This window comes from Falco rusticolus, chromosome 5, assembly GCF_015220075.1.
Source record: "Falco rusticolus isolate bFalRus1 chromosome 5, bFalRus1.pri, whole genome shotgun sequence".
Lineage (NCBI taxonomy): Eukaryota > Metazoa > Chordata > Aves > Falconiformes > Falconidae > Falco > Falco rusticolus.
The window spans coordinates 61,488,963-61,514,838 of NC_051191.1; the positions used below are offsets into that span (position 1 = coordinate 61,488,963).

Sequence of the window (25,876 nt, forward strand, 5' to 3'; positions counted from 1 at the left end):
ACTGCCCTGGCCAAATCAAGGGTATATCTACACTTCTTTGGCCAGGTGTTTATGACATGTTTACAATGGAAATTGGAATTGGATGTAGCTTTATGGGGTAGAACAGAGCATGGTGGACTTGCCTTTGTTCTGGGCATTTTTTATGAGGGTTAAACAAGCTTATGCAAAAGCTACTGGGAGTGGTTGAGTGCAGTGCCAGGCAGAGATGTCTAGGATGGGACCCATCTTCCTTCTAATTAGTTTGGCTGTCTCTGTACTGTGTTTATTTGCATTTACTGTCTGCTGTGTATTTAGGTAGAGACACACTTTGCTTCGTCTGCTTTGTTAGCATTATTATTTTGAGATGTGGTATAAAATAATTCAAGGTTGCTTACTTTTTACCTTGCAGACTCAGACTTCCCTTTGGACCAGAATTTGGTTAAGTGCTCACCTGTCACATAACACGTAGTGTGTACTACACTGGATGGCATTAACAGAGAAGAATGATGGGCTTCTAACTCCTCTGGTAAGTTTGCTCCTAGGTGGATATATAGTTCAAAATGTATTTCATGTAAAAATTAAGTGGTTTTTTTTTTTTTTAATTGACACTTAATGTTCTCATCAATACAAGATCAGGCTGCAAAGCTAGGAAGTTGGGCAAAAGCAGCTACAAAACTTGCATCCCTGTTTAGGTTTGCTTGATGTTACTGGATCTGTCTTTTTTTTTTTTAAGGCTGTACCCATAAGCACGTTTCCTGTGCCATTTCAAATTGTAGTGTTCTAGCAAGTTTTTAGGATGCCTGATGTAATGACTGGAATAATGTACCAGAATTCACATGGCAAGGTGCCTGGATGGTAAAATTGTGCCACTTGAGTTACCAGGAGATCTCATAAATTGCTTGGATTAAACATTTTTATGTTTAACGCTCTGGTTTATATTGGACTTTGCAAGGAATGGTACAGAGACTTATGTTTCTGATCTCAATTGCTTTTTTTTCCTACTCTCATTTTAATTATGTATTAATATGCATAGATAGTGTGTGCTTACATTCTTGCTTTTCCACATTGGATGTGGCAAATTAATTTCAACTGGAGTTAGTACTACTGCAACAGAAGTGAAAGAAGCAAATAACTAGCTCAGAACAAAGATTTTTCTCCTAAATAGCTAAAGATGCTTTTCCCAAATAGTTGCACATAAACACGGTTCCACTAATTTTTAAATACCAAAATGAAAAATGCGTAAGAATTTAACGTATGCAAGAATTTTCCATATGGAAACACCTCTTGGTGGCAGAGGTACTGCCTGGCTAAAGGGACTATAACAGGGTATTGTTTCAAAGAGGACTCAATTCATTTATGGCTGAAAACTATTACCAGCCCCTGATGGTTCTGTGGCCTTTAAAGTAAAATCATTTTTACAAACACATTTAGGAAGATGTATGTAAACAGGCAATATATTAAAGATGAAGAAAAATAACATTCCTCAGATTTTTTTAATGCAGGAAGAAAGACGTCTGGTTTCTGTGTTGCTTTTGCCCATTCTTTGTCAGTCCAAGGTCATTAACCTCTGTAATAAACAACTGTCTGATACAATCTGTCAAATGGTTTTATAGCTTACGAAGCTGTTCCATTTGGAACATTGTACCACAGAAGCTGCAGTAAGACACTGTCAGCTTTCCTAGCATTGAATTTTAATTTCGTTCAGTGGGACTTTAATGAATTGTAGTATCTGTTAGCGCAATCTTGGGATTTACTTGAAGGCTGTACTAGCTGATTAGAAATCAATCTTGTAGTCACTTAAGTGCAGGAGTGTCTTTATTAGCCAAGTGGTTTCTGAGGTGTTGAGTGCTCTTAGTAATCACAACTGTGAGAAGGAGCTGACAGGGCTGAGCAGGCTACAGGGAGATTTGCATGTTTCCCATCTATGAACAAAACTATGAAAAGCAAAAAAATCAGATAGTGGTGTAATTATATGTCAAATTTGTCATCCATACTATGTGTGAAACACTTAACAGGTTCTCAAAGGTGTTTTATGGGTACACATATGGAGATTACATGGCATCTGTGTCCTGAACGTGTTGTGAACTGAGTATAGTATGTAGCCTCTCTCTGAATTGCTCCTGTCACAAAATTCAGAAGTACATCACTTAGCTCATAAGCATTCTGTTTGTCTTGAAAGAAATTGTGTAATCATCCCCACTCAGACCCTAGTTAATCCCACAGGCCCTGAACAGTAGTAGGATGCCAGGTATAAATCGGGGTACATGGTATGTACTTAACACGATTGTATGCCTTTTTGGTTTTAGGTTCATGCGATCTATTTATCTGTCCATGTGGTAAGACAGCCCTCTCAGATTCTTCTTTGAAGGATAATTCTTCTGTGAAGGTCTTTGTTGGGTGTGAGTGTTCCTTTTTTTTTCTTCTTTTAATTGCCAGCCAATACCTAAAGACTATCAGTTTCAGTTTGTACCAAGTTAGTGTCATTGGTGTGGTCAATTCTGACAGTAATATGAAGGGAAGTGTAGGTTCTTTTGTGCATTGTGTAAAGTATTGGATACATCTTTTTTTATTCATCTTGCAGCTAGGATCACTCGGACTGATCCAATTAAGAAGGGACATTGAAAGTTATATTAGCCTGTAGGGTTATCTTTCATGTTAAGTGCAATTTTAGAAACAAAAGTTGTAGGTTGACTTCCTCTACTTTTATATAAATTTAAATATAAACTGATAAAACTTTTGGAAGAAGGAATGTATCTTCCTCTATCTTCTGTAGACCCCAAATAAAGGCAAATGAATTTCCATGTGTGCTCCTTCATGCCAGTTTACATTACCACATATTTTCCAGTATTTGAATCATTACTCGGAGACCAGCAGACAAGGACGGAGTTGTCTGAAGCTGAGTTGTTTGACAACTTACTTTTAAACACCACTGCCTTGTGTTTCAGTTCTGTCTCTAGCTGCTAACGCTTAGGAATTACTTTGATTTGTGTGAATAACCCACTGGCCTAACAGCCCTTCATACAAAAGCAAACATCCCATGAAAGTTGCTCTAGCTAACCAAATTACATAAAGGAAAATTTTTATTTGTATTGCATACATCAAGCATATGCTAGCATTATAAAATCACGTTGTCTGACATGCAGGGAGAATGATCTTTGAAAGCACTAGGACTAGGCATTCAAGCACACATTTCTCTTCATAGGTTAGTCCCAGCTACAGTGGGAGCTAAACACAGACTGTGGGCAGCAAAACCAGGGGTTCACAATAGTGGTTTTCACATTCAAGGCCCTGTCTTGCACATGCCTGCAAGAAGAAATAGAAGTATTACCATTCTAGTTTGACAGTATAAGAAGTAAACCGGTAGTATGAAAAATAAACATTAACATTCATGTGAAAGTTCAAAGCATTCAGGTTTTGAGGAGTGAGTGACAGTGCTATCGAGCACTGTATTGTCTTTTTCCAGTCTTCTATTACAGATAAGTTTTCTGACCTTAATGTTGGTGTCACAGTAACGGAACATAAATCCCTAGCTCCGCAGTATTTTCTTGCTGCTTGTGCCAGAACTGCAACACTTCCATTGACTGCTGGAAGTAGCTTCTCCGTTACTGCTCCTTCTTGTATTGTTCAGAGCAGTTCTTGTAAATCTTCCTTGAGAATGCCTCACTAAATGTGGTTATTGTTCACAATATTTATAGTCTCAGGACTTGGAGACCAGGTTAGGCTGTGGTCAGGGGAATAATAATGTGCCTTTTTTCTATTAATGTCAATTGAATTGCACATGGGATTAATTAGCCCATAGGCTGGAGTGAAAAAACTCTCCAATTCTACTGCATTTTTGCTTTGTTGAAGGTGATTGATTAATTAGGAGTTGGGGTGACTAGAAAACTTACAATGCCCTAGAACTATACCATGAATTCAGAATGAATTTCGCAGAGTCTCCTAATTTTGCAGATGACTTAATATTTTTATTCTAGTTGTACATGGGAAGTCTGATGCTGAAAGGTAAGTGGTAGTTTTCATTTTCTCTGGCCCATGGTGTTGCAGCAAAGTGTTCTGTAAAAATCTCTGACTAGAAAGGTCAGAGAAAGCAAGTACCGGATTGGAAATTCTCTACAAAGTTGTATTTCTTCTTGCCTTGTCTGTTTTCTAAATGTTGACCATCTTCTTCTTGCCTTGTTCCCAAAATTTATCATGATGGGTTTGCAGTAATATGTATCAGAATCACATACTGCAGAAATGAAGTGACAATGTAACGTAGATGATAACGATTTCTTCAAAGTTCCTATGTTATCTGAAGAAAGCGTATCTGGTCTCCACAAGTAACCAAGTCTGGGAAGTCCGTAGGGTATCGGGCTTTTGGCAATCACAATTGTAATGTCAGCCAAGAACTCTGCCTCGGTGGGAAGGATAAAGCATGCAGCTATCCACTGATGAACTCTTTGAAACCCAGGGTTGATTGTTTTTCTTTCAGTTTGCTGTGGTTTTGCCTGTGAAAATAAGGTGGGTGTCATTCTCTGTAAAAAAAAGAATGCTCAGAGTACTATTTAGCTTGAAACCCTTCAGATTTGTACAGGCTTAGTGCTTTAGAGATGTATAGGGAGAAATGGCTGAGTAACTTCTAGACGTGACAATGGGTTACGTGGATGTCCTCAGTGTAAGAACAGGCTGTGTTTGATGTTTACCGTAGTGGGGAAAGAGTATGTTCCTTTTCTTGTAAAGAAAGTTTCTGAGCATGTTAGGCATTCAGTATGTGGAGCTGTAACCTCTCCGCTGTGGAAGTGGTCTGGACTTTGTCCTTCTATGCATAATCCCTCTCCTTTTTTTTTTTTTTTTTTTTTACAAGTTATTAACAGGTATGATTCAAGTTCTCAGACTGCCAGGGTCTACAGCTATCAGTGGCAAGTCTTTCACAAGCAGATGGGGCCTCTGAACAGCAGCAGGACTTCTGTGGGTTTCATGGTACTCTTTGTATTACTCATTGTATATCCAGCTTATGTTTTGAGCTTGTTTTGTTCACAGATGTAAGCAGGTGTATGTAGCATCGCTGAAGGGCACGCTGGCTGGAGAAGTACCCACCTGCTGCTGCTGTGGCTGTTGTTGAAGCCCCCCGGGCCCTGCGGAGGCGCGGCGGCCGGCCCTAGCGCTCATCCCGCGGGCGGTGGCGCGGCGCTACCTGCCGGGCCGGGCCGGGCCCGCCTCCCGCCTCCCGCCTCTCGCCTCGGCGCGGCCCCGGGGCGGGGCCCGAGGAAGTGACTTCAGCCGGCGGCGGCGGTGGGGCTGAGCGGCGGAGCGGAGCATGGCAGCGGCGGCGGCGCGGTCCCTGCTGGCGGCGGGGCGGGCGGGCGGGCGGCGGTGCCGGGCTCTGCCCGCTGCGGGGGCCGCTCCCTACTGCACTGTGGCGCCGCAGCAGCAGCCGCCGCCCGACATGAAGAGCTACCTATGGTCGCGCTACAGGGAGGCCAAGAGAGTCACCAAGGGTGAGCGGCGGGCCGGGGCGCGGGGCCCGCGGGCGGCAGCCGCACGGCTCCCCCGCCGCGCCAGCCCTGCCGCTGCCGGCCGGAGCGCAGCCGGCCTCGGGGCGCGCCGGGGCGGCTCGGGGGGAGGCACGGCCGGCCCGGGGGGCGCCGCTGCTGCAGCGTGAAGGGCTCGGGGGGTCGCGCCAGCCGCGGCGCGCTTCCCCCCGCCCCTCGCGGGTCGCCGTGGGGAGCAGCCGTGGGCCCGTCCCGCCGCCGTCCGCGCCTGGAGTCGGCGTGGCTCAGGTGTCAGCGTGGTGGCCCTTGTGCGGTCGCCAGTGCGCTGCCAGTGTCAGGCCGGGAGCGCGGGTAAGACCCGGCAACTCGGTAGGTCCTGAGGGCCGGACACCCGCCGGACACCTGCCGGCGCCTGGCCCCGGCCTGGGGAAGGGGCGAGACCCCCGCGCCCGCCCGCCCGCGGCCCTTGGGGGCGCCCCGAGGGAGGGGCAGCCTGGCCTGCCGCGCAGCCTGGGCCGGGGGCTGCTGTCGGGGGGTCGCGTGTGGAGAAAAGCAGTAAAAAAGAAATCGGGAAGTCGGTCGTCTGTCTGAGGGGCTTTCTGCGGTGTGCTCCTCTTCCAGAAAGTTAACACACCAAAGTTTTGGGTGACTTTTTTCGTTTTGCCCATGTGAGGCATTGAGGCCAGCATGTGTGTAGACTCGGGAAGGCCTTGTCCCCCGGCCCAGCTGGGCACAGTTACCGCCAGTGCTTGCTCAAAGCTTGCTTGCTTCTGCCCTTGCTCTGGTGGGAAGAGCATCACCAGGGTGCTTGAATATGTGATCTTTGTAGAGAGCCAAAAGAGGAAGAGGCGGCGTGCGCTCCACAGCATCGAGTGGGAAAGGGGAGAGCTTGTCCGGCAGTGGCAGTGGATAATCATGTTTTAGTCTTGCATGTTTTGCCCCTAAGGAAAGAGCCTTGAGCACGATCTGGGGCTTCGCTCAAGTGCAGACGCAGCATTTGTAAACATAAAATAGTGGCAGCATTTCACAAGTGAAATAAAGAAGCAGTGTTAGAGATTTTGGAAGAATGCTATGGACTTTGGAGGATGGGATAAGGAATAGGAAGGAGATGGTAAAAGTCTTTTTATTTTGATTTTTTTTTTTCCGTTTTTGCAATTAACTTTTCCTTATTCTAAACCACACCCAAGTAATACTTCAGAGCTGAGATTAGAAAGTATAATAACGTTAAGAGAAAACAAGTCAGTTGGTGGGTGTGCGCTGGCAAAAGATGAGGCAAGTGCTTCTAGAATAATTCAGATTTATTACAGCCTAAGTCACCCAATGGCTTCAAGTATGTGACATTTCACTTAGTTACAGTGTTAAGGTGACAAAGCTGTCCTGATTTTTGACCCAAGGTTTATAGGACTTGGGATGCTGTCTGCCAGCCAGAATGTCTAATAGCTACAAAGCCTTCATACTGTCTGTTTTCAGACAGGCGCTAGTCAAGGTTTTTTTTTTAATATGAAATATCTTTATATCTATATATAGTTCTATAAATAGATTTTATTTTTAAAACAAATGTTGACTCACCAGGCTGCAGAATTGACATTTGAGAAAATACTTTTAACTATACAACAAATATGGCTGTTGTAATGTGATTTTGGAAGTTCACTCAAAACTGTGGTTATGACTTCGTTAATTAAATGATTTGTGGCTTTTTTTATAGAGTAAGAGTATCTGCTTTAATAGCAGTGTGTCAGGTTGCATCTGATTATTTTGTTACCTCAACCGAGCATAACTTTTGTCTCCTTTATTACTGTAAGCAGTAACTGGAGATAGTAGGAGCTAATGTTTTCATTCAGGCTTACTTTGTTAAATTGACTGAAATGAAAGATAGAGCTTTTCATGTCAGTTTAAGCATGGGCAACTTCTGGCATCTTTTTTGGTGAGAGACATGCTGGTCTTTAATTGAAGCTTGGAATTAAGCTAGTGAAATTGCTGTTCTTTCTCTTAAAAGACTTAGGTATCTGCATCTGATAAAATTGAATAGTTTCAGATTGCTGCCTGTTACTGGGTATCTGTATAAGTTTCTTACTGTATCTGCCCATTAACTGTGTGGCAGTCCAAGGCAGTGCTCTTACAAAAGAAATGTTATTTCCCTTTCTGCAAGCTGGCGAGGGTTTTCAAAATGGAGCACTGTCTTTCAAACAAATCTGGAGTCCCCATGCCTATGTGCCTTGTTGAGATGGTTTCTTGTTTGAGATAGGTTTGACCAATTGCTTCTGCACTTACATGTAGAAAGTAACCAAACAAAGCGTATTCCCTTTAAACTCATCCTTCCAAGCACAGATTTAAGGTGAAAGCTCCCCCTTTTTCCACTAGTAGGGAAGGCTGGATTATAAAGATAGTATATGGGAAGGGAAGAAAGGAAAACATGATCATTATTATGCTTCCAGGAGGGTAACATTTAGCCTTCTAATGTTGCTCTTTTGAGTTTTGTAAACAAGAAACACAAACATGCTTAATACCAGAGTTGTGTTGATTCTAAAGTTACTTACTATGGTATGGCACTATGTAAGTGGTCTGAACTTCTCAGTATACTTGAAAAAAATAATAATATTGAGAAACATAGCCTTAAAAATGGAAGTGATTTACACACACTAGGTGCATGTATGTAGAGAATAATCAGAATATTTTTGGCTTCCAGATTTGCTAGAAGTTTAATAAGCATAGCAATGTGTTTGTAACTGTTGTTTGGGAAGTATGGCAATCACATAAAGTTTACTTGAGTTGAAATCGAGTAATGTGGTAACCTTGAAATGGTGAAGCAAAAGAAATTAAAGCAACGTCAAATTCAAAGAGTGTTGGGTTCTGCTTCTGGGGCAGAAGCTGGAACAAATAATGGGAGGAGAAGACAAGGCTCCTAGAATAATAGTGATAATATCCTCCTCCAACTCCAAAGTTCACTTTCAAAAGCAGTGATACATGTGTTAATGGAGTTAGCAAAAAAAATTACGCATGTTGAGTCTGGGGTTCTCTGATGAGCAAGATGCCGGTATGCATCTGCTCTCCTACTTGAACTGTACAGAAAAAAGTGTGCTTCAAATAAAAACTATGGGTCACCAAGACAAGTTAGGGACAGCATTTTCAATAGCATTGTATTGTTAAGGATAAGCTGGTTAGTGTGAATTAGTTTGATATTTTCCATCTTCATTTATCTATATTTAGAGATTGGTAATGGTTTTCTATGTATTTATTTAAATAAAACTACAAGACTGGTATAATTTTTTTTTCCCCTCTCCCCTGTTCCCAGAGTTGGTTCCTACGATTATGAGTAACATGCTGAATCCGGATGCTATTTTTTCAAATAATGAAATGAGCCTGTCAGACATTGAAATTTATGGTTTTGATTATGACTACACATTGGTCTTTTATTCTAAACATCTGCACACACTGATCTTCAATGCTGCTCGAGATCTTCTTATTAATGAGCATCGGGTAAGTAAAATTAATGGAATAAAAATAAACTTAGGAATAAAGATTATAATAATTTCTGACTGAGAGGGACATAACTCATCTCATGCCTTCGTCCTAGCTTGGCTCCCTTTTATAACAGCTATTTATGAGCCACAGAAGTCCTGCTTTGTTCTCGGCTGTAGTTTTGAGCAGAGCAGAATGTGACAACGGTTATGGAATAGAGTTTATTTTGGTAGTTTATGGAATAGGGTTTAATTTGGTAGTGGTGTGTTTCTCTTATTTTTTTTCCTGTCAATTATTGGAGTCACCCTAATACATAGGAAGCTTAAAAGTTATCGTTACTTTTTTTGCACATTATTGCTGTGAGTGCAGTGAGGAATTTGCATATGAAATATTTTTAGCCTGACTTCTTAGGAGGTCTGTGATTGCACTGTGTGCTTGCGAGGTGTTCTGTATTTACCTGGCATTTCAGTGGAGTTAGCTGAAGGGGCAGCATGTGCAGTAATGCTGTCACTGACACAAGTAAGTGTCCGCTAAGAGGGAGCACTGCCCGGTTGCCTTGCTACCTGTTTGCGCTGGTGACCAGTTGACATCCAAGCAGCTTGGAGCTGGTGGTGCAGTTTGGGGATGGGAGAAGTTACCGTGTCAGGAAGTGTGTGGGGGGGGAGATGGGTGACTTGGGAAGCTGAAGGTATTGCAGGGAAAAAGACTGAAGAAAACATGGACTGAAAGAGACAAAGTTTGTTGAACTGTAGGAGTTGCAGGAAAAGACAAAAAGTCCACAGAGTAACTTAATAAAACTGCTGTTGTGTTTTATAGAACCTAAATCTGAATGGGTGGTGTTACTCTACTTTCGTGTTTGAATCTAAAGGTTAAGAGCTATATATAAACGTCTATAAATATCCCTGGAAGACCAAACAAAACTTCATGGGTGCCTGAGCATACACAACTTGATCCCCCTAAGATACTGGCATGTCTTGGTAGCAATTTTTGTAGGATGGGTAAATACACTTTATTAAAGCTACGTAGTTCTTGCAAAAAACAATGTTACTGTAACAGTCAAGTTTAATTCTTGTAGACGAAAATTCACAGTGCTCCTTTACTGTTTGAATGAATTCAGGTAGTAATAACTTTCCAGTTTGTCTTGACAAATTTTTTGACTTCTAATAAATGAAGCTGAAATTACTTTGAGACAGCTTATTGAAATATATCATCCCCTTGTGAAATGTATTGAGGGACAACAGTTTTTATTAATGTTGTCTCTCTAGCTCTTTATACTGTTAATATTTTTCTTGTCTTTAACATTACGAAAACCTTCTAGGCATTATGATTGTCACAGTTAACCTAAAAGATGGCCAGTTTTGGTCATGGCAGTGTAAGGTAATTCATCAGAAATTTGCAAAATGCAGTGTAGGAAGCAAGGAATTTTGAAGTGTGTCCAAGAGAATAAACATCAATTTAATGCTAATCTTGGAGGTGACAGCAGGTGTTGAATGTAAATCCTTACTCTTGGGTTTATTTCTTTCCTGATTTATGGGCCTTGTGCCACCTTATCTGGACTGCTGTTTCAGTCCAGATATATGTATCCCTACCAAAAGCGGGGTAAGCAAACAATGCAAATGTGTTTGTGTTTTGTTTCGTTTGGCTTGTAAGGAAGCTCTGGTTTGTGTGCCAAGGTAGGCTCAGTCTGTTTCTCATATGAACTGGCTATGTGTGCAAAAAGACAGCCTTTTAGTAGAATAAATTAAAGTAGGAAAGTCAAGCATGCAAAAATGAAAAATTCAGAAATAAATTTTCTTGTTCATGTTTGATGTGGCTGTTTTGGGGCCTGTGAGCTACATTGTTGTTTTCAGCTGATCACATTCTATATCCTCCCTTGATGTTTTCCGCTGTTGCTTTTGCTTCATGTTCCCTGGCCAAATCTACACATCTTCCCAATCTGTGTGTAGGCTTTTTGTGCTGTTACTCAAATCAGTAGCCTCTGCCATGTTTTCTGGAGTTGGTAGTAGAGATGTTAGTTCAAAAATTAGGAGAAAGAACTGTTTAACTGTAGATGCCTGTGCTCGGCACAAGCACCATCAACAACAGTTGCATGGCAAGCCCTCTTCAGCATAGGTAAAAACTGTGGAGAAATTGTGATTTATTTTTTGTAAAAGTATCTAGAGCCTCTGTTGAAGCTGTGTATTCTACTTTTTCTCCCTGAAAGCTTGGAAATTAGCCGTATATGTATGGAGCCTGTCGTAGGGAGAGGTGGAGAATGTGCCTGAGATGCATTTGTCAAGTTCTAAGACTGCTGTAGCCTGTGGGAGGGAAATGAAGGATTACTTTTCAGTTGCTTAACCAAATAAATGATGGTTTTCTTAGGCCTTGTCAGAAATGACTGAATCATCTCAGCTTTCGAAAACAAATGAACAAAACCCTTAGCCCAAGGCATGTAGTTAGTGTGTATTTTTTTTTCATGGCTAACCTGTGCTTAAAGCAGGGCGAAATTACAGTCGACTGACAATGGGCTTGTACTTAAAACCGTTAGAAAACTCGAATACCTGTGCTACCTATAAGGAACCTGAGGAAAGAGTACAACACGGACATGCAAGTCATGTGATCTCTAAACAAGGAGGGTTAACAGCTGCTGTCCAGGGTAAATATAGTTGGGTCACTGTGGTGTTTTCCTGAAGTGACCCACCCTGATGGCGTTTAATGCCTGACTTGCTTTCAGGATCTGGTCTTTGTGATACACTGTGCCTTGGGGAAAGTCCCTATTAGGGGAGCCTGGCTTCTCCAGGTAACATTAGCCATTGTGAATTCTCTTCTTACCTCTCCATCTCTGTTTATTTGCAGTCCACTGTATCTTTAAACATCTCTGGGGTGTACATTCCAGACTTGGCGATCTAAGGAGTATGATCCGCACCAAGGAAGCCAAACAGATAGCTGTGCTTTTATTTCTTGAAAATGCCAAAGATTTTTTTTTTTCCCCTCCTGTTGGTGATGATGTATTGCTTTTTCTTTCAATAAAAGTGAGCAGTAAAGTTGAGGTATCTGTGTAATTTAGGGCATGTTCTTGGGTTTCTCGCTGAAAGGTTGAATTGAAAACTATGTTGGTATAGTCTATTTCATGGAGAGACTTCACAATGCAAGGTAATTCAGCTGTTAAATTTTAGGAAGTTAGTAAAATTTAGTTTTCAAAGGTGCATAAATGAAAATAACCTTTTGACAAGAGGCTAATGTTCAAAGTTGATCATCACACCTGGATGTCCAACTGTGCTTGACTTAGGCTTAAAACCTTGGATTTTGGGAAAATGTTTGACTTGTCTTGCGCTGTACATATGTTCCTGCTAGTGAAAATGGGAAGTATAGAAAACTTAGGCTTTTAAAATTCTGCAGAAACAGCTTTTTTGGTTTTTTTATGGATTTAAAATCAAATCATTGCTCTTTTTTCTTAGTATCCTGCAGAAATAAGAAAATATGATTATGATCCCAATTTTGCAATCAGAGGACTTCATTATGATGTGCACCGGGTATGTATAAATAAATTTGTGCTAAGCTATGTGGTGCTGAGAACCGAGCCAAAGAAATTAAATGGGGTTTTTAAGTCTTCCAGGTTTTCAGTCTGCATTGATGTGTTGGGATTTTGTTTCATGTTTTTTGTAGCAAGCTGGATTTCTTTTTTTCTTTTTCTTTTTTTTTTTTTTAAATAGCTAGTGCTTTGGGCATTTTGTTTGCATGGTGGGTGTGGGAAGGCAGCTAAGGAGTGCAACAGAAGAAACCTAAGTGGGTATGTGCTAATAGGAAAAGTTATTTCTTTGTGACTTAACATTGTCCACACCTGAGCTTCCTTGGTGATTTGGCAAGGCCTAGGTAAAAACCATTGATAAAAGTATTCTGGAACTGATGAAGGAAGTTGAAGTGAAGATGCTTAGGCATTGTAGAGATAGAAAGGTTATAGATAAAATTTGTCAGATAGTTGATGTGATAAAACCTGATATTTTTTTTCTCCCCTGCAAGGCGTTATTAATGAAGATTGATGCTTTTCATTATATTCAGCTGGGAACAGTTTACAGGTGGGTAAAATTTATTTCCTATTTATAATGAAAATGTATACTTTTGTTCTTTGAATCTCTTAGTTGCATTTACTAGTGCACGTTAGGTTTGTATCAGGAACAGTACCCTGACAAGCACAGACATGAATGAACATTGCAGTCCTATTGGAAGGGGGTTTTCTTTGCACGTGTGTGTACGCAGACATGCACGCATTTACTGACTGATACAGTACAGCTGATTCCCCAGTTCAGAGCTGGGGAAGTTGGCAAACTGGTTAGTCACATAGTGCTGACTCACTTTGTTTCCGGCTATTAAATTGTGCCGAAAGACATCTAAAAATACGCTGATGACTTCTCTGCTGTTGCTTTCTATGTAAATAATTGTCACAGAGTGCCTGTTAGCATGACTGTGGTATGGTTGTAGACAGTTGAGAGGTCTTGCTGTGTTGGCAAAGCGCTTTTAAGTTTGGGCGCATCAAACACATCAAACTTGCAGAATGCAGCACAACTGCTTTGTGTCTGCACAGCCTGACGCTTTTGAGTTTACTGAATTGATGTAAAATTGCCAGTCTCTGTGCTGTGTTTTGTTACGCGATACAGACTTACTGTATGTGATCTTTGACAGGAGAGTTTTTAGTATGGCTCAGTTTGCTGATACAAAGCAGTACCCAATTGACTGACATGAGCACCACACTTGGTACCAGATTTTAATTTAAAGAAGCCTGAGCACCTTTTTTAATGTCATTGGACAAAAAGTTTTCATTTGGGGCCAAAAGACAACACAACCTCGTTTTTAGACAAGTGATTTACTATGTGGGACTGTATGTGGTAGTATGAAATGATGATCATGTGCTCATTATCTCTTTCTGTTTGCCAGTTGGGCAAGTAAGAAGATGATTCAGCCGTAGTGGTTGACTTGCTCTTTTATGAGTTAGTTTGAAATGCCCCCTGGGAGAGGGGAGAGGAAGGGAAGGAAAATGAAAGAGGAAACAAGATGGTATGGTCCAGCATTAGGCTCATACTGTCACCATAGTGGCTGTCAAAACTGCCGAAACGGTGTGTTCTGTATGTGTCATCAGAGTCTGGATGAGGCTTTATGCCATTTACTTTTGTGTTTTATACATGCTGATGTAGAATAATTATGATGTGTTTCAACTGACAAAACCTGTTCCTTTTTTTTTTTCAAAGGAATTGTTTATGCAGGGCTCAGAGGGAGTCAGAGGACTCAGTGTACTGATTGTAAGATCCATTAAAAAAGGCTGTCATGTTTTACATTTTTTACTGCAAACAGCACTAGTTTGCTACATTAAAGGTTAGGTGAAGTAATCAAAGCTACAATTATCAGTAGAGGTATATAATAGAAATACTAAGATTGGTATGAATGGAAATGTGTGTGTGAGAGCACCAGAAGAAATGCCGATAGAAAGGACAAAAGGATGGCATGTGTTGGTGGTGTCTGGAAGTCATGGCATCTGCATGCTGTTTCTCCAGACACCCATATGGGGATGGGTGAGGGCAGAACATGATGACCAGACAAGGAAACTCTAGAGAGATGTTGAGATTTGTTGAAGAGCTGGTGGTGTTCTCTGGTCACCCAGTGTAATTCTGGACAGATTGCTAGGCCACACATCTTGGTAGTTTTGAGTGTGTGTGAGGGTGAGAGTCAAAGCTACCTTTTCACTCAATACTTTCTCTTAATTTTGTTTAAAGTAACATTACCTTTCTCGTCTGTACCAACACTGAGCTTTGCCATCAGTTGCTACATATCTGTGTTCTTAATTTTAAACTTCTCTGCGTTCTGCATGTGTGTAGGTCAGTTGTAGAGCTGAAGGTAGCAGGACTGGCCTAAGCGTGCAGCCTCGTTTGCAGTGGGAGGTTTAAGCCATTCTGGTGTCCCTCTGACAATGCATGTCTCCAAGGGCAGCAGTAGGAGCATTGCTGTAGTTGAACTGTGATGCTCTCAGTGATGGCTGTCCGTGCTGCCAGTGGGATAAAATAGACTTTGTAGTAACACAGCTGGACTGTGAACTGTGTCAAGACTATGAGTCTCTTGGTAAAACTGATCTACAGCTTTGCCTACACAGTCATCTCTCCTCTCTGGATTTCACGTATGTCTGTTCTCTCTTGATTTGTGCTTAAGTAGCTCTTGATCCAAAAGCATTTTCTTCAGCAGTGTTCAAATACCACTTGGCGTAGCCCTCTGCAGGCTAGGTCTCGGTTCTGATCGTATTACTTGATAGATGTTTAACATTTTGGTTGCATTTCTTTGTGCTTACTGTTGTGGAGTGGGTGACACTGAACTCTCTCTGTTACAAAACTGAAGTATTACCTGCCCTGTTTGTGCACAATACTAATTCGAATGCCAGAGTTCTACCAGTAATAGCATAAGGCTATGTACAAGTTGATGTACCATTGAGAATTGTAGTAAAGGATATAGTTAATGTGGGACTCTGCTACCGTAGCAGCCCTGAGGAAACTCATGTGTCATGCCCTTCTACTGGAAAGCCTGGTGTGGATGATAAACACTGAAAGTATTAGGCTTATTAATTAATCAATTATTTTTTTTAATGGCTCGCAACACTTCTGGATAAGATAAAGAAAGGGAGGCACTGAAATAACGGTCTCATAAGGCTGTAAAGCACCATAAATAGGCTTGGAAAAAAGGGACCAGATAAAAGGTTTTCATTTGTGTTCTTTAATCTTAAGCAAAATCTCAACACTTCTGTGTCCTCTGGTGAGGATGTCTGCATGCTTGGGGTTTTTTAGATAATTTAGTGCAAGATGCTTGATACTGCAAACATTCAAAACCAAACCAAAACAAAGCTTTTAATCTCTTTCACAGTTGTTAAAGAAACTGGAGAGTTAATGTCTCCTTCTTCCCCATTTGTTGTTACATTTCAATATTTTAATTACTTGTCAACAGATCCTTCAAGTAATCTGAAATTTTGGGAGACTGAACTGTTGATACAGTTTAAGAGAAGTTCTTATTTAGTTAAAGGTTGTATATGTTTTTCTTTCACTTGAATCTTCAAGGTCATGCTGCAGAATAATCTGGTTTAAACACTATCACATCATCAGTGCTGTATGAAACAAAGGCAGGGTAAGGTATTACTTTGAGTTAAGAAACTGGAAGCTCTAACTACTTCTTACAAACCCTTGAGGCATAGTTTCAATGGAGACTAATTACCTCTTTTCCCGTAAGAAAGTAAAAAGGACTTAAAATTGGAATGTGTTCTGTGTGCGTCAGCCTGTTAAAGTATTACTTGTTCTGTAGGAAAAGATGCTATTTTAACTTACAGGCTAAAGTGTTCCTGTGACATTATCAGTGTTTTAATAAGCTTCAGATATAAGTGTTAATCTATCAGACTTTCATTCAATAATTACTTGAAAATTCTAATTTGACATTTGAACTAAAGCTGATGTGGTTTTCCAGAGGCCTTAGTGTTGTCCCAGATGAAGAAGTCATTGCAATGTATGATGGTTCCCATGTCCCTTTAGAACAAATGAGTGACTTCTATGGAAAGGTAAAACCATACAAACTGCTGTTTAAAAATGGTATTTTTCTGGGGGGGTGGGGTGGGTGTTGGGGTAGGGTGTTTGCATTTTGTTCTTATTCTTACTAGCAATTGTATTTTCTCAATACATGATTCACTTGTGGTGCTAGATGTGAAGTTTGCTCTCTAAAGTGGCAAATATCTTGTCTTTCTCCTGCTTGCTTTAGTTTCTTCTTTCACTGTTCCCTTGCCCAGTCATACAGAGAGAAACAGAAAATAGAAAAATCAAGTGACTTGCTCAGTGTTGCACAGCAAGTCTGATTAAAGGCTGGGAAATGAACCGTATCTGGTGCCTTACCCTGGCCGACGTACTACTTCCCAGTGGTCTAATGGCTTAGCTGAGGTAGTAGCAAGTAAATATATGGAGGCAACGCTTGCGTACAGGCTGGCAGAGGGGTAGAAGACTTGAAAAAAGATGAATGATAAAAGATTTATCTTTTAAGTTTAGGATTTTGTTTTGTGGGGAAAGTTGGTCTTCTTGCTGGCAGATTCCTTCCTTTTTTCCCAAATAAAGAATGGTGCTGTCTTTTTAGTAAGACCAAGTCTATTTTACCTCTTTTACTTACAGAAGTTAAGTCCGTGTTGACATGAAAGGCCTTTCTGTGTGCTGTGGAGCATTTTGTTCTTTTCGCACTTGTTCTTATTTTAAAGAGCTGAATTGGAATTCTCAAATCTGGTCTCTGCAGCAGTTCCGAATATTGCCCTGGCATTCCCTGTGAGGTGCCTTAGTCTCTGTAGGCCTGTACTTTCTTTGATCTTGGAAGAGTCAGTGACAGGACAAGAGGCCATGGGTGCAAACTGAAACAGGAGGTTTTCTCTGAACATCAGGAAATGCTTCCTTTTACTGTGAGGGTGACCAGGCACTGGCACAGTTTGGTTGCCCAGGGAGGTGGTGGAGTCTCCATCCTTGGAGATTCAGAAGCCATCTAGACAAGGTCCTGGGCAACTGGCTTTAAGTGGCCAAGCTTGAGCAGGGGGGGTTGGACAAGATGACCTCCAGAGGTCCCTTGCAACCTCAACTATTCTGTGTTTCTGTGATTGTGAGCAGCATGCTGTCTTGAGCTGGTTGCTTTACTTCTCTTCTTCTTGAAGTATTTGGTTTGTATTTGTTGTCATATAATGACATTCTCTACTTTTTGTGGAAACTATAATTACAGCTTCTGCAGACTAGAAATCTTTTCCTCTGTTACTCCATTAGTAAATTGTTACAACTTTTTATTATCTGTTTTCAAGGAGCTTAATTGTTTTGCAGTCCTAATCAGTATTCCACTTGTTATTTGTTCTGGGTTGTTTAAATAAAACCTTCACCCCCATCACAGTACTCAATGCCTCCTAATTACAGAATTACAGACTTCCAGTGAAGGCCTCTAAGTCCTTCTCTTGCCTTACAGCTGAGTGCTGTCTATTAGGTGTTTGTGAATTAAAATACTGCTCTTAAGAGTAATGAGTCATAATTAATTCTTAAAATCTGACATTTTTGTTGGAGTTATTTTATTGAAAGTCTGTTAGCTCAAAAAGAGTCTAAAGCAGTGTGAACAGTGATGGCAAAAGCTGAATATTTGCAGCTAAGCTGAAGTGTTCATACTGAATGAATGAAAGTGTTATAATCTGAGAAATGCCTGACCTTTTTTTTTCTTTCTTATTTTCTTCCCACTCATGTAGAGCTCACAAGGAAATACAATGAAGCAATTCATGGATATATTTTCCTTGCCAGAAATGACGCTCCTTTCTTGTGTGAATGAATATTTTCTGAAAAACAACATAGACTATGAGCCTGTTCATCTGTACAAAGATGTCAAGGTACTAGCTTTGAAGATTTAGGTAAATCTCTACGTTTGTATGTCTTCTGTCTAGGAACTTCAGGAAGCTTCAGCCTGCTGTGTCAGCTCCAGCAAAATACCTGAACTTCAGGTTTTGTATGGAGTAATTATTGCTATATAACCATAAAAACAAGTAAAATGAAGGTAGACCTTGGAAATGTAGAATAATTAGAAAGTTGTTTTAAATCTGATGATATAGGGCTGTTGTTCTTTTTGTAGGTTTGAGGGATAGATAGGAGGAAAGTGAAGAAGCTCTTGAATGTTGATAAAGCTTCTTTTGATTGTTATTAAATATATACTTTCCTGTAAGAGGCTATAGGGAATTCCAGTTTGGAGCTTTCAGTTGTACTGCCTCTCTGTCTTTGCTAGCATATGATCATTTGCTGTCTCTTGCTTTTGGCATATCTATTTTGCCTGTTTCCCTCTCTTCATCCTCCAAAACAATCTAGTAATAATGACTAGTATAATTTAACCCTCTTGACTCCTCAGGATATAATCTGCAGAGGACATAATATTGTCATGGTTATTTAAGGGTAGTAGAGGTCATGCCCACATTGATGGTATTTGTCTTCACAGGCTTTCCATCCAGAACCTTTCCTGGCCATTGCTGACACGTATTAAACTTGTGTTGTTGTTCAGCATATGTGGTGCACCTGAATATTGAATTTCTTGCTTTCCTGAGTAGATCAGGTGGTTTTAAGAAACTTTTTTTTGATCTCTAGAATAATTTTCCCTTCTGCCTATGGTTACATAGAGTCAGAAGGCTAGTTCTTGTGTTTTCTGCTGAAGTGTTTGTAGAAAATTCTGTACTGCTCGGAAGTCCTATAGTGACTTTTTTTTTTTTAGGACATATCCCATGTAAGTACCAAAATGGTAGGACTGTTGTCCTAAACAAAGCTGGTGCAGAGCTGGCTCAAGAGAGATACCAAATGCCTTCAGAGCACCTTACAGAGTACTTTGCTTAAGCATCTAGGTTCTTTCGTTTGTTCATAATTTTCTTTTTTAAATAACCAAGGCATTTGAGAGTGATCATAATCTAAAATCTGACTTGAAGCTTTTTTTTTTTTTTTTTTAAGAGGAAAGGAATGTGTTCTGCTCCAAAGGTCATTGGAAATCTGTGAGGACTCTGCTTCTGTAGAGGGCTTTCACCCCACTTCACCCTTTTGAGTGCCCTTTCACAGTTATGTAAACCAGCTCCTGTGCTATAGGGTTTTATACTTCCCAAAAGTATGAAGTTAGTTTCTTGGAGGACAGGCTTGCTCTTTTTCTAGTGGTGACATGTATGTATAATGAACTTTGTGTGGCATTTCTGTAAAGTTGAAAGTGTAATTCAGAGAAAAGAATTGTTTTAAACAAAAAATTACTACTGCTGTGCAGTGAGCATGGTCTTTATACTTGAAAAGATTTTTTAGTTTTTCAGTGCTCTGTTGCTTTCCTAACAGGATTCAATCAGGGATGTCCACATCAAAGGAATAATGTACAGAGCAATTGAAGCAGATATTGGTAAGTACTACTGAGATCATCTATCAAAGGTCTTTTCACTGATGGTATAATAATAATCTTTCTGGCTTCCTTATTTAAGATTACAAATTACAAATTCTAAAAGCATCAAAGAGTTATTTCCGCTTGTCTGAGGTGCCTTTGCCAAGTATAACCTCATGTTCTGAATCCTTGGTTGAATGCAGAAAAAATTCTCGTGGAAACCTCTTTTGATTAATACTGTTTTCCCCAATCCTCACAGAGAAATATATCTGCTATGCTGAACAAACTCGTGCGGTGTTAGCAAAGCTGGCTGATCATGGCAAGAAGATGTTTCTCATCACAAACAGTCCCAGCAGCTTTGTGTAAGTGAACAGTAGTTTACTTTTCAGCTATACATTTTTAAAGGATACAGCACTTCTTATTATGCTTCACTGTTCTGGCCTTTTTAGGGACAAAGGCATGAAGTTCATAGTCGGCAAGGACTGGAGGGATCTCTTTGATGTAGTCATTGTACAGGCTGAGAAGCCAAACTTCTTCAATGATAAACGAAGGTGGGTACTTAGTAAAGAATGATTCTAGCAGCTTATTCCATATAAGGCTATAGTGTGTGTTATGAAATATTTTAATTCAGATGCAGTGTAAAATGAAATTGTATTTGGTGAAATCCTGTTTAAGGTCATCAGGGAATGCAGCAACGCCCAATTCTGAGTCCAAATATTTACCATTTCTCACCTAAGAAAGTTTCAGTAGCTATTACAGGTCTGCTGGATTGAGTTAGGATCACAAAAGCTGTTTTTAATATCTTGGCTTGTAAGTTGAAGTGTGTTCCTTTCCTAATAAACCTGAGAATTTTTGGTGTGATGCTTTTCAGCTTCAGCCCCTTACCTGGAAATATCTTTAATTACTTCTGTGTTTTTTGATTTTTTTTTTTTTTTTTTTATTAGTCACATATGCTATTTAAAGGGTAGAGTGGCTGATGGACAGGAATATTTGGAGTTGTTTAATTAAATACACACATTTGTCATGTGTATGCACTGCTCTTATACTTGAAAAAGACCTATTTCTTTTTGTGTGCTTATGATTTACAAGTGAGATAGAGGGAGGTGGGATTCCACTCCCCCCCACCCCCCATTTTTTATTTAATTTTAAAAAGAACTTTGTGGTACATCTTGCCCTCAGTCCTTTTCAGTATTAAAATTTTCATCTCCTCCTAAAAAGTGACAGAATTTCTACAGCAATGTAACGATTGTATATAATTCTATTCTAGACCGTTTCGGAAGGTGAATGAAAGGGGAGTGTTGCTTTGGGACAAAATTCACAAGCTGCAGAAAGGTCAGATTTACAAACAGGTATGCTTTCAATAAACTCTTTCTGTTCAAATTTAATACCATTTCCCAGAATGCCAAGCTTCTTTAGATACTATAAAGGCTTCTAAAAAGTAGGTATGTTCTTTTTGCAAAGAGAGTTACTTTAATGACTAATGACAAAATGGTACAAATTCACTGTTGGTGTTGTATGTCTCCGGTTTACTTGCCTCTTGAACTGATACTACTGCTGAAATTGCCTGTAAAATTTGGGATTCATAATATATATACAACTGTGGGCAATATTCTTGACATTAAAATATTTTTAGGGGTGTACTAAATGCCTTTCATGACTCTGAAGGTGCAAGTTGCATGCTGCTACAATATATGTGTCATTGTTTCCACAGGGTAACTTGTATGAATTTCTGAAGCTTACTGGCTGGAGGGGCTCAAGGGTTCTCTACTTTGGTGATCACATTTACAGTGACTTGGCAGTAAGTAGTTTACTTTCACAAAATGGGATAAGGCGAGGCTTTTTGTTAGTTTTTCTCTCTTCCTCCCCAGTTATTCAGTGTAACACACTTTCATTTGAGATTTCCGAATACAACGAAATTTGAGTTGGTAGTTCAATTATATTGCTTCTCTTGCAGCGAAGAAAACGGGTGCTGTAAAAGGCCGACCATATTTTCCACATGACTTGCAGCATTTAACTTGTTTACAAACTGTGCTCAGGAATGTGTGAGTTTGTATCCCTGATCCAGATACTGATTGTGTCAGATGTAACAGGGAGTAAACACAGATATCCAAACATACAGGATATGACTAATCTGGATGATACTTACTACCAAGTGTAATAAGAGCTGAAGGAACTTCTGTTTTGAATGCAGGAGGCAATCTTCCTGTCACTGATGGTAAACTAACTTTCTTCCCGGAGATCTTGCTATGGTTTATAGCCCCACTGTCCAGGCATTTTCTTACTAACTTACAAAAAAATGTACTGTTAACTGTTACTCTCTAGAGTAAGTGAGCACCACCTAACTCCTCTATAGTCAATTGCTTATGAATACCTGAATGTGGCCTTCCATTGCCAGTCTGTGGTAATGTGTTTCAGCAGCAGCAGATATTAATGTTTCTGCCCCAGTCTGCTTTTAAGAAGAAAACCAAGTTTGGGTGCTTCAGAAGGCTGAGGGCCAAAGGAAGGAGGAAACAGCTCTGTTCTCTGGTGCAACGGAGGAGAGAGCAGAGGTGGCAGCTACCTCATCCTGTACTTGTCAGGAGGAGCTTGAATAGCTGAGGGTCCTGATAGGACTGTTCTGTTGGCTGAGTGTATGGGTAAATACTATGAGCCCAACGCTTGGTTTCCTCCAGATACTTCTGACGGCAGCAGAGGTCTCCTCTACAAGAGGAGTTTCCTACTATTTGTTTTAAACCTAATTAGTGTTTATTTGGAAGTGCTTACGTGTTCTTTCTCTCTCTCTTTAAAAATGTGGGATTTGAAGCTTATTCTGAAACTAAATTCTGTTGCCTGTTGGCATAGTTAAGTCCCGCTGTTTAATAATTCTGCTTATACGTAAGAACAGTTAAATCAGTGCCCCATTGGAATAAACAATGGTCAGATTCTTCAGTTCTTTTAAGTAGTTATTTTTAAGACTAATACTTGCATTTTGTAATTCTTGGTAAATAGGATTTGACCCTGAAGCATGGCTGGCGTACTGGTGCAATTATTCCAGAGTTACGGTCAGAGATTAAAATCATGAACACAGAGAAGTACATTCAAACCATGACCTGGCTGCAAACCTTGACAGGATTACTGGAACACATGCAGGTTTGTTCTCTGTGTGTGTAATCAGCTCTGTATACCAGGAGGGATTCAGCCAAGTTTCTAAATGCTAGAGATTGACATTGCGAGTGCTTTCTGTGTCATTAAGGTTCACAGGTTTGACTGTAGGTAAATGAATGCAATTATTTGTATGGCTAGTTAACAAGTTTTCTCAAAATCTTGTCCCCTTCCTCCACTGGGTCAGCCTGGATTGATTCCTGCTTCCAGCTGTTTAAAATGCGTGTGGATGACTTCTGTATACTGTTCTCTGAAGCATTGCTCTTGTCCTGTTAGCTGACAAGTGTTTATTAAGGGAAAGGCTCATTTATGAAGGCATCCTTAGTTAAGCTGTTATCCATACTTTACATTCCAGGTTCACCGTGATCCTGATTCACAGATGATCTTAGAAGAATGGAAGAAGGAAAGAAAGGAAATGAGGTAAGACATAGGAGATGAAGAATTTACAAGAAGTTTCATGATATCCAGGTGTTCTACGTGATGTCTTCCACAGGTTTCTTCAGAATTTCTCTCCATCCATGATTTATATTCCCTGGTAGTTACAGACCTTGTAAAATTAACTGTGTAAAGCAATATTCTACCTGTCTCTTCTGCAGCTCTTCTCCCCTCTGACCCTTTGTGCATATGAACCTCTTCTCCGTGTTCCCCTTCTCTGGAACAGCTGTTAGTTTTCTGCATGAAAGGCTAACATCATATCAAATAAGTTTTTCCTTCTCATCTCATTTCTCCTGTCCCTCTGTGTTCAGCTTTCACTGTTGCTATTGATTCCACAGCTTTACTTCTGCATGATTTAAAAATGTGTTTCTGTATCAAGGCTTAGGTCACTTAATTGGTTTTTAGATGATTTCTTCAGATTACAGAAATACATTTTAGAATATGCAGAAACCAAGCTTTGCAGTAGACTGGATTTAGCAGTGGACTCATCACAAAGATGGGTATAGAGGCTAAAACTCCTAAAAATCTACTATTGTGAAAGAGCAGTCACTAAATGCAGGGTGTGTGAAGCCCACAGTTGGCCAGGCCAGCAATGATACCATCAGGCTTCCCTACAAACATGGAAGTAAATGAAATGGGAATGATACTCGGTGGTGACTAATAATAGAAGTTAGTTCCAAGATGTGTGTGAGCTTTTTGTGTACGTTAAGCCAAATCTTTGTGTATTTTTTTTTAAAGTCTTTTATCTTTGGGATAAGTGGATGCCATTAGGATTTAGATGAAGACGAAAGTCTTCTGCAGTGTCTAGAAAGGAAAGCTTGAGATGTCATGTTTCTGAAGTCAGAAGCAGCTTATCACTGGTTTTAGTGGGAGAAATGTGAAACTCTTCTGTTCACCACTGTTATTGCTAGATCTGGGCTACATATGTGCAAGACATGCAAAAATTTCTTATGTGGTGTATTTTAAGTGTTTTGAAGTGCAATGGCAAGGGAATAATACATGGAATGTTACAGGAACTGCATGCTTCAGGTTCTGGTTGCTAGCTGGTAATGTGTGCAGGTATGTTCACTTCATTCTCTTTTGTTTTCTTTTTTTGGGGGACAGGGAGATGAATAGGAACTTCTTCAATGCACAGTTTGGAAGCTTATTTAGAACTGATGAGAATCCAACTTATTTCCTAAGACGTCTCTCTAGATTTGCGGATATCTACATGGCATCATTGAGTTGCCTCTTGAACTATGAGCCTGATTACACGTTTTACCCAAGAAGGACTCCTTTGCAGCATGAACTTCCTGGCTGGTCAGACCAGCTGTGCACTGGTACATTCAGAATACCTTTCCTACAAGAGACAGTTCAGATCAAGTAAACACTTCATGGCTTCTCTCTTGAATGGGCAAATTATATATATATATATATATATATATAAAAAAATAATTTTTTTTTAGAATGTACATGTATTTTATTTGTCACTTAAATCTGTTATCTTGATCTGGATATAATTCATACTTGTTCTTATAAGCATTGTACCTATTTTCTCCTCTTGTGCTCAGAGATGTGAAAACTCCTCTTACACACTTCTCTTACACAGAAGAAATGATGGATTGCCAAAATAGTAGTGGGCTGAGATGGAGGGCATATTTGAGGGGAAGGACTGGTGGTGTTCTGGGGTGGTTGTTTTTGTTTGTTCATTGGAAATTTCAGTCTGCAGCCCTGTGGTTTCCCAAGGAATACCTGTACGTTCTGTTCTGGCAGCGTTCGCCACTCCAGCTGGAAACTGTGATGGATCTTGGCACTGAAAGGCTTAAATCCAGTGTTAGTAAATCAGTGATACGCAGTTAGTAGCCAGTTTACAGTGAGACTGAGGGGGATGATGTATGCATTTTAGCTTTCCTTGCTGCCACAGCTAGAGCCTTACCTGTAACTGAACTAATCGCTGTAGTAGTGTTGTGGCTTTGCTGCATTGCAGTGATTACAGTACTAGCAGCTCAGGCTGATGGACTTTTTCTCATGTCTCTGCAGTCTCTGGTCTTGCAACATCTGCTTGGCTCTAAGTGGGCTTGAGCCCAAAACTGAAAGTGACAGTAACTCGGGCTGCTTCAGCTTCCTTTTGTTAACTTCCAGGCACATTTCTTTTTAAGTTTCAAAACACTTCAAATATCCACTCTCTAATAATAAACCCATTTCAAGAGGTCTTGCATTTTGCATTTCAAAGTGGAGACATATCTGTCAGGCTTTAGATTGATCCTAAATGCTGCTTTTAAAAATTTAAAGTGTCTTACAGTGGTATGAAGCGTGGTTTTGCTGTTCCCTAGGAGAGAATGTATTTCATATAGCCTTCAGTAATGGACTTTTACAGTCAAAATAAACACGCACAATGGGCAAATGAGTGAGAAGAAAAATTAAGAAATGACATCTGAAAACCAGAGTTTCCTGATGACATTTTTTTAGCTCAAGCCTCGAAAGCCAAATTGGGGGTGGTAGGCAGTTTGCATCCAGCAGTG

General features: G+C 40.3%; 1 protein-coding gene across 1 annotated transcript; it reads left to right on the forward strand.

Annotated features, from left to right (window-relative positions):
* Positions 1–5,293: 5,293 nt before the first annotated feature.
* On the forward strand, positions 5,294–24,788 carry NT5DC3 (5'-nucleotidase domain containing 3). Its single transcript, XM_037390596.1, has 14 exons — positions 5,294–5,456; positions 8,743–8,927; positions 12,347–12,421; positions 12,909–12,964; positions 16,377–16,467; positions 18,160–18,297; positions 19,760–19,820; positions 20,059–20,161; positions 20,249–20,350; positions 21,067–21,148; positions 21,511–21,597; positions 22,788–22,928; positions 23,296–23,360; positions 24,480–24,788. Exons 1-14 carry the CDS (start codon positions 5,405–5,407, stop codon positions 24,739–24,741), a joined length of 1,500 nt encoding a protein of 499 aa, XP_037246493.1. The 5' UTR covers positions 5,294–5,404; the 3' UTR covers positions 24,742–24,788.
* The last annotated feature ends 1,088 nt before the right edge of the window (positions 24,789–25,876 follow it).

What these genes read in the sequence shown, in the direction of transcription:
- NT5DC3 (XM_037390596.1), top strand. Translation starts at nt 5,405, where the DNA reads ATGAAGAGCTACCTATGGTCGCGCTACAGGGAGGCCAAGAGAGTCACC. An exon ending in TTCATTATGATGTGCACCGG is followed by an intron (nt 12,422 to 12,908) that starts GTATGTATAAAT and finishes CTCCCCTGCAAG; the next exon opens with GCGTTATTAATGAAGATTGA. An exon ending in AAGGTCAGATTTACAAACAG is followed by an intron (nt 21,149 to 21,510) that starts GTATGCTTTCAA and finishes TTGTTTCCACAG; the next exon opens with GGTAACTTGTATGAATTTCT.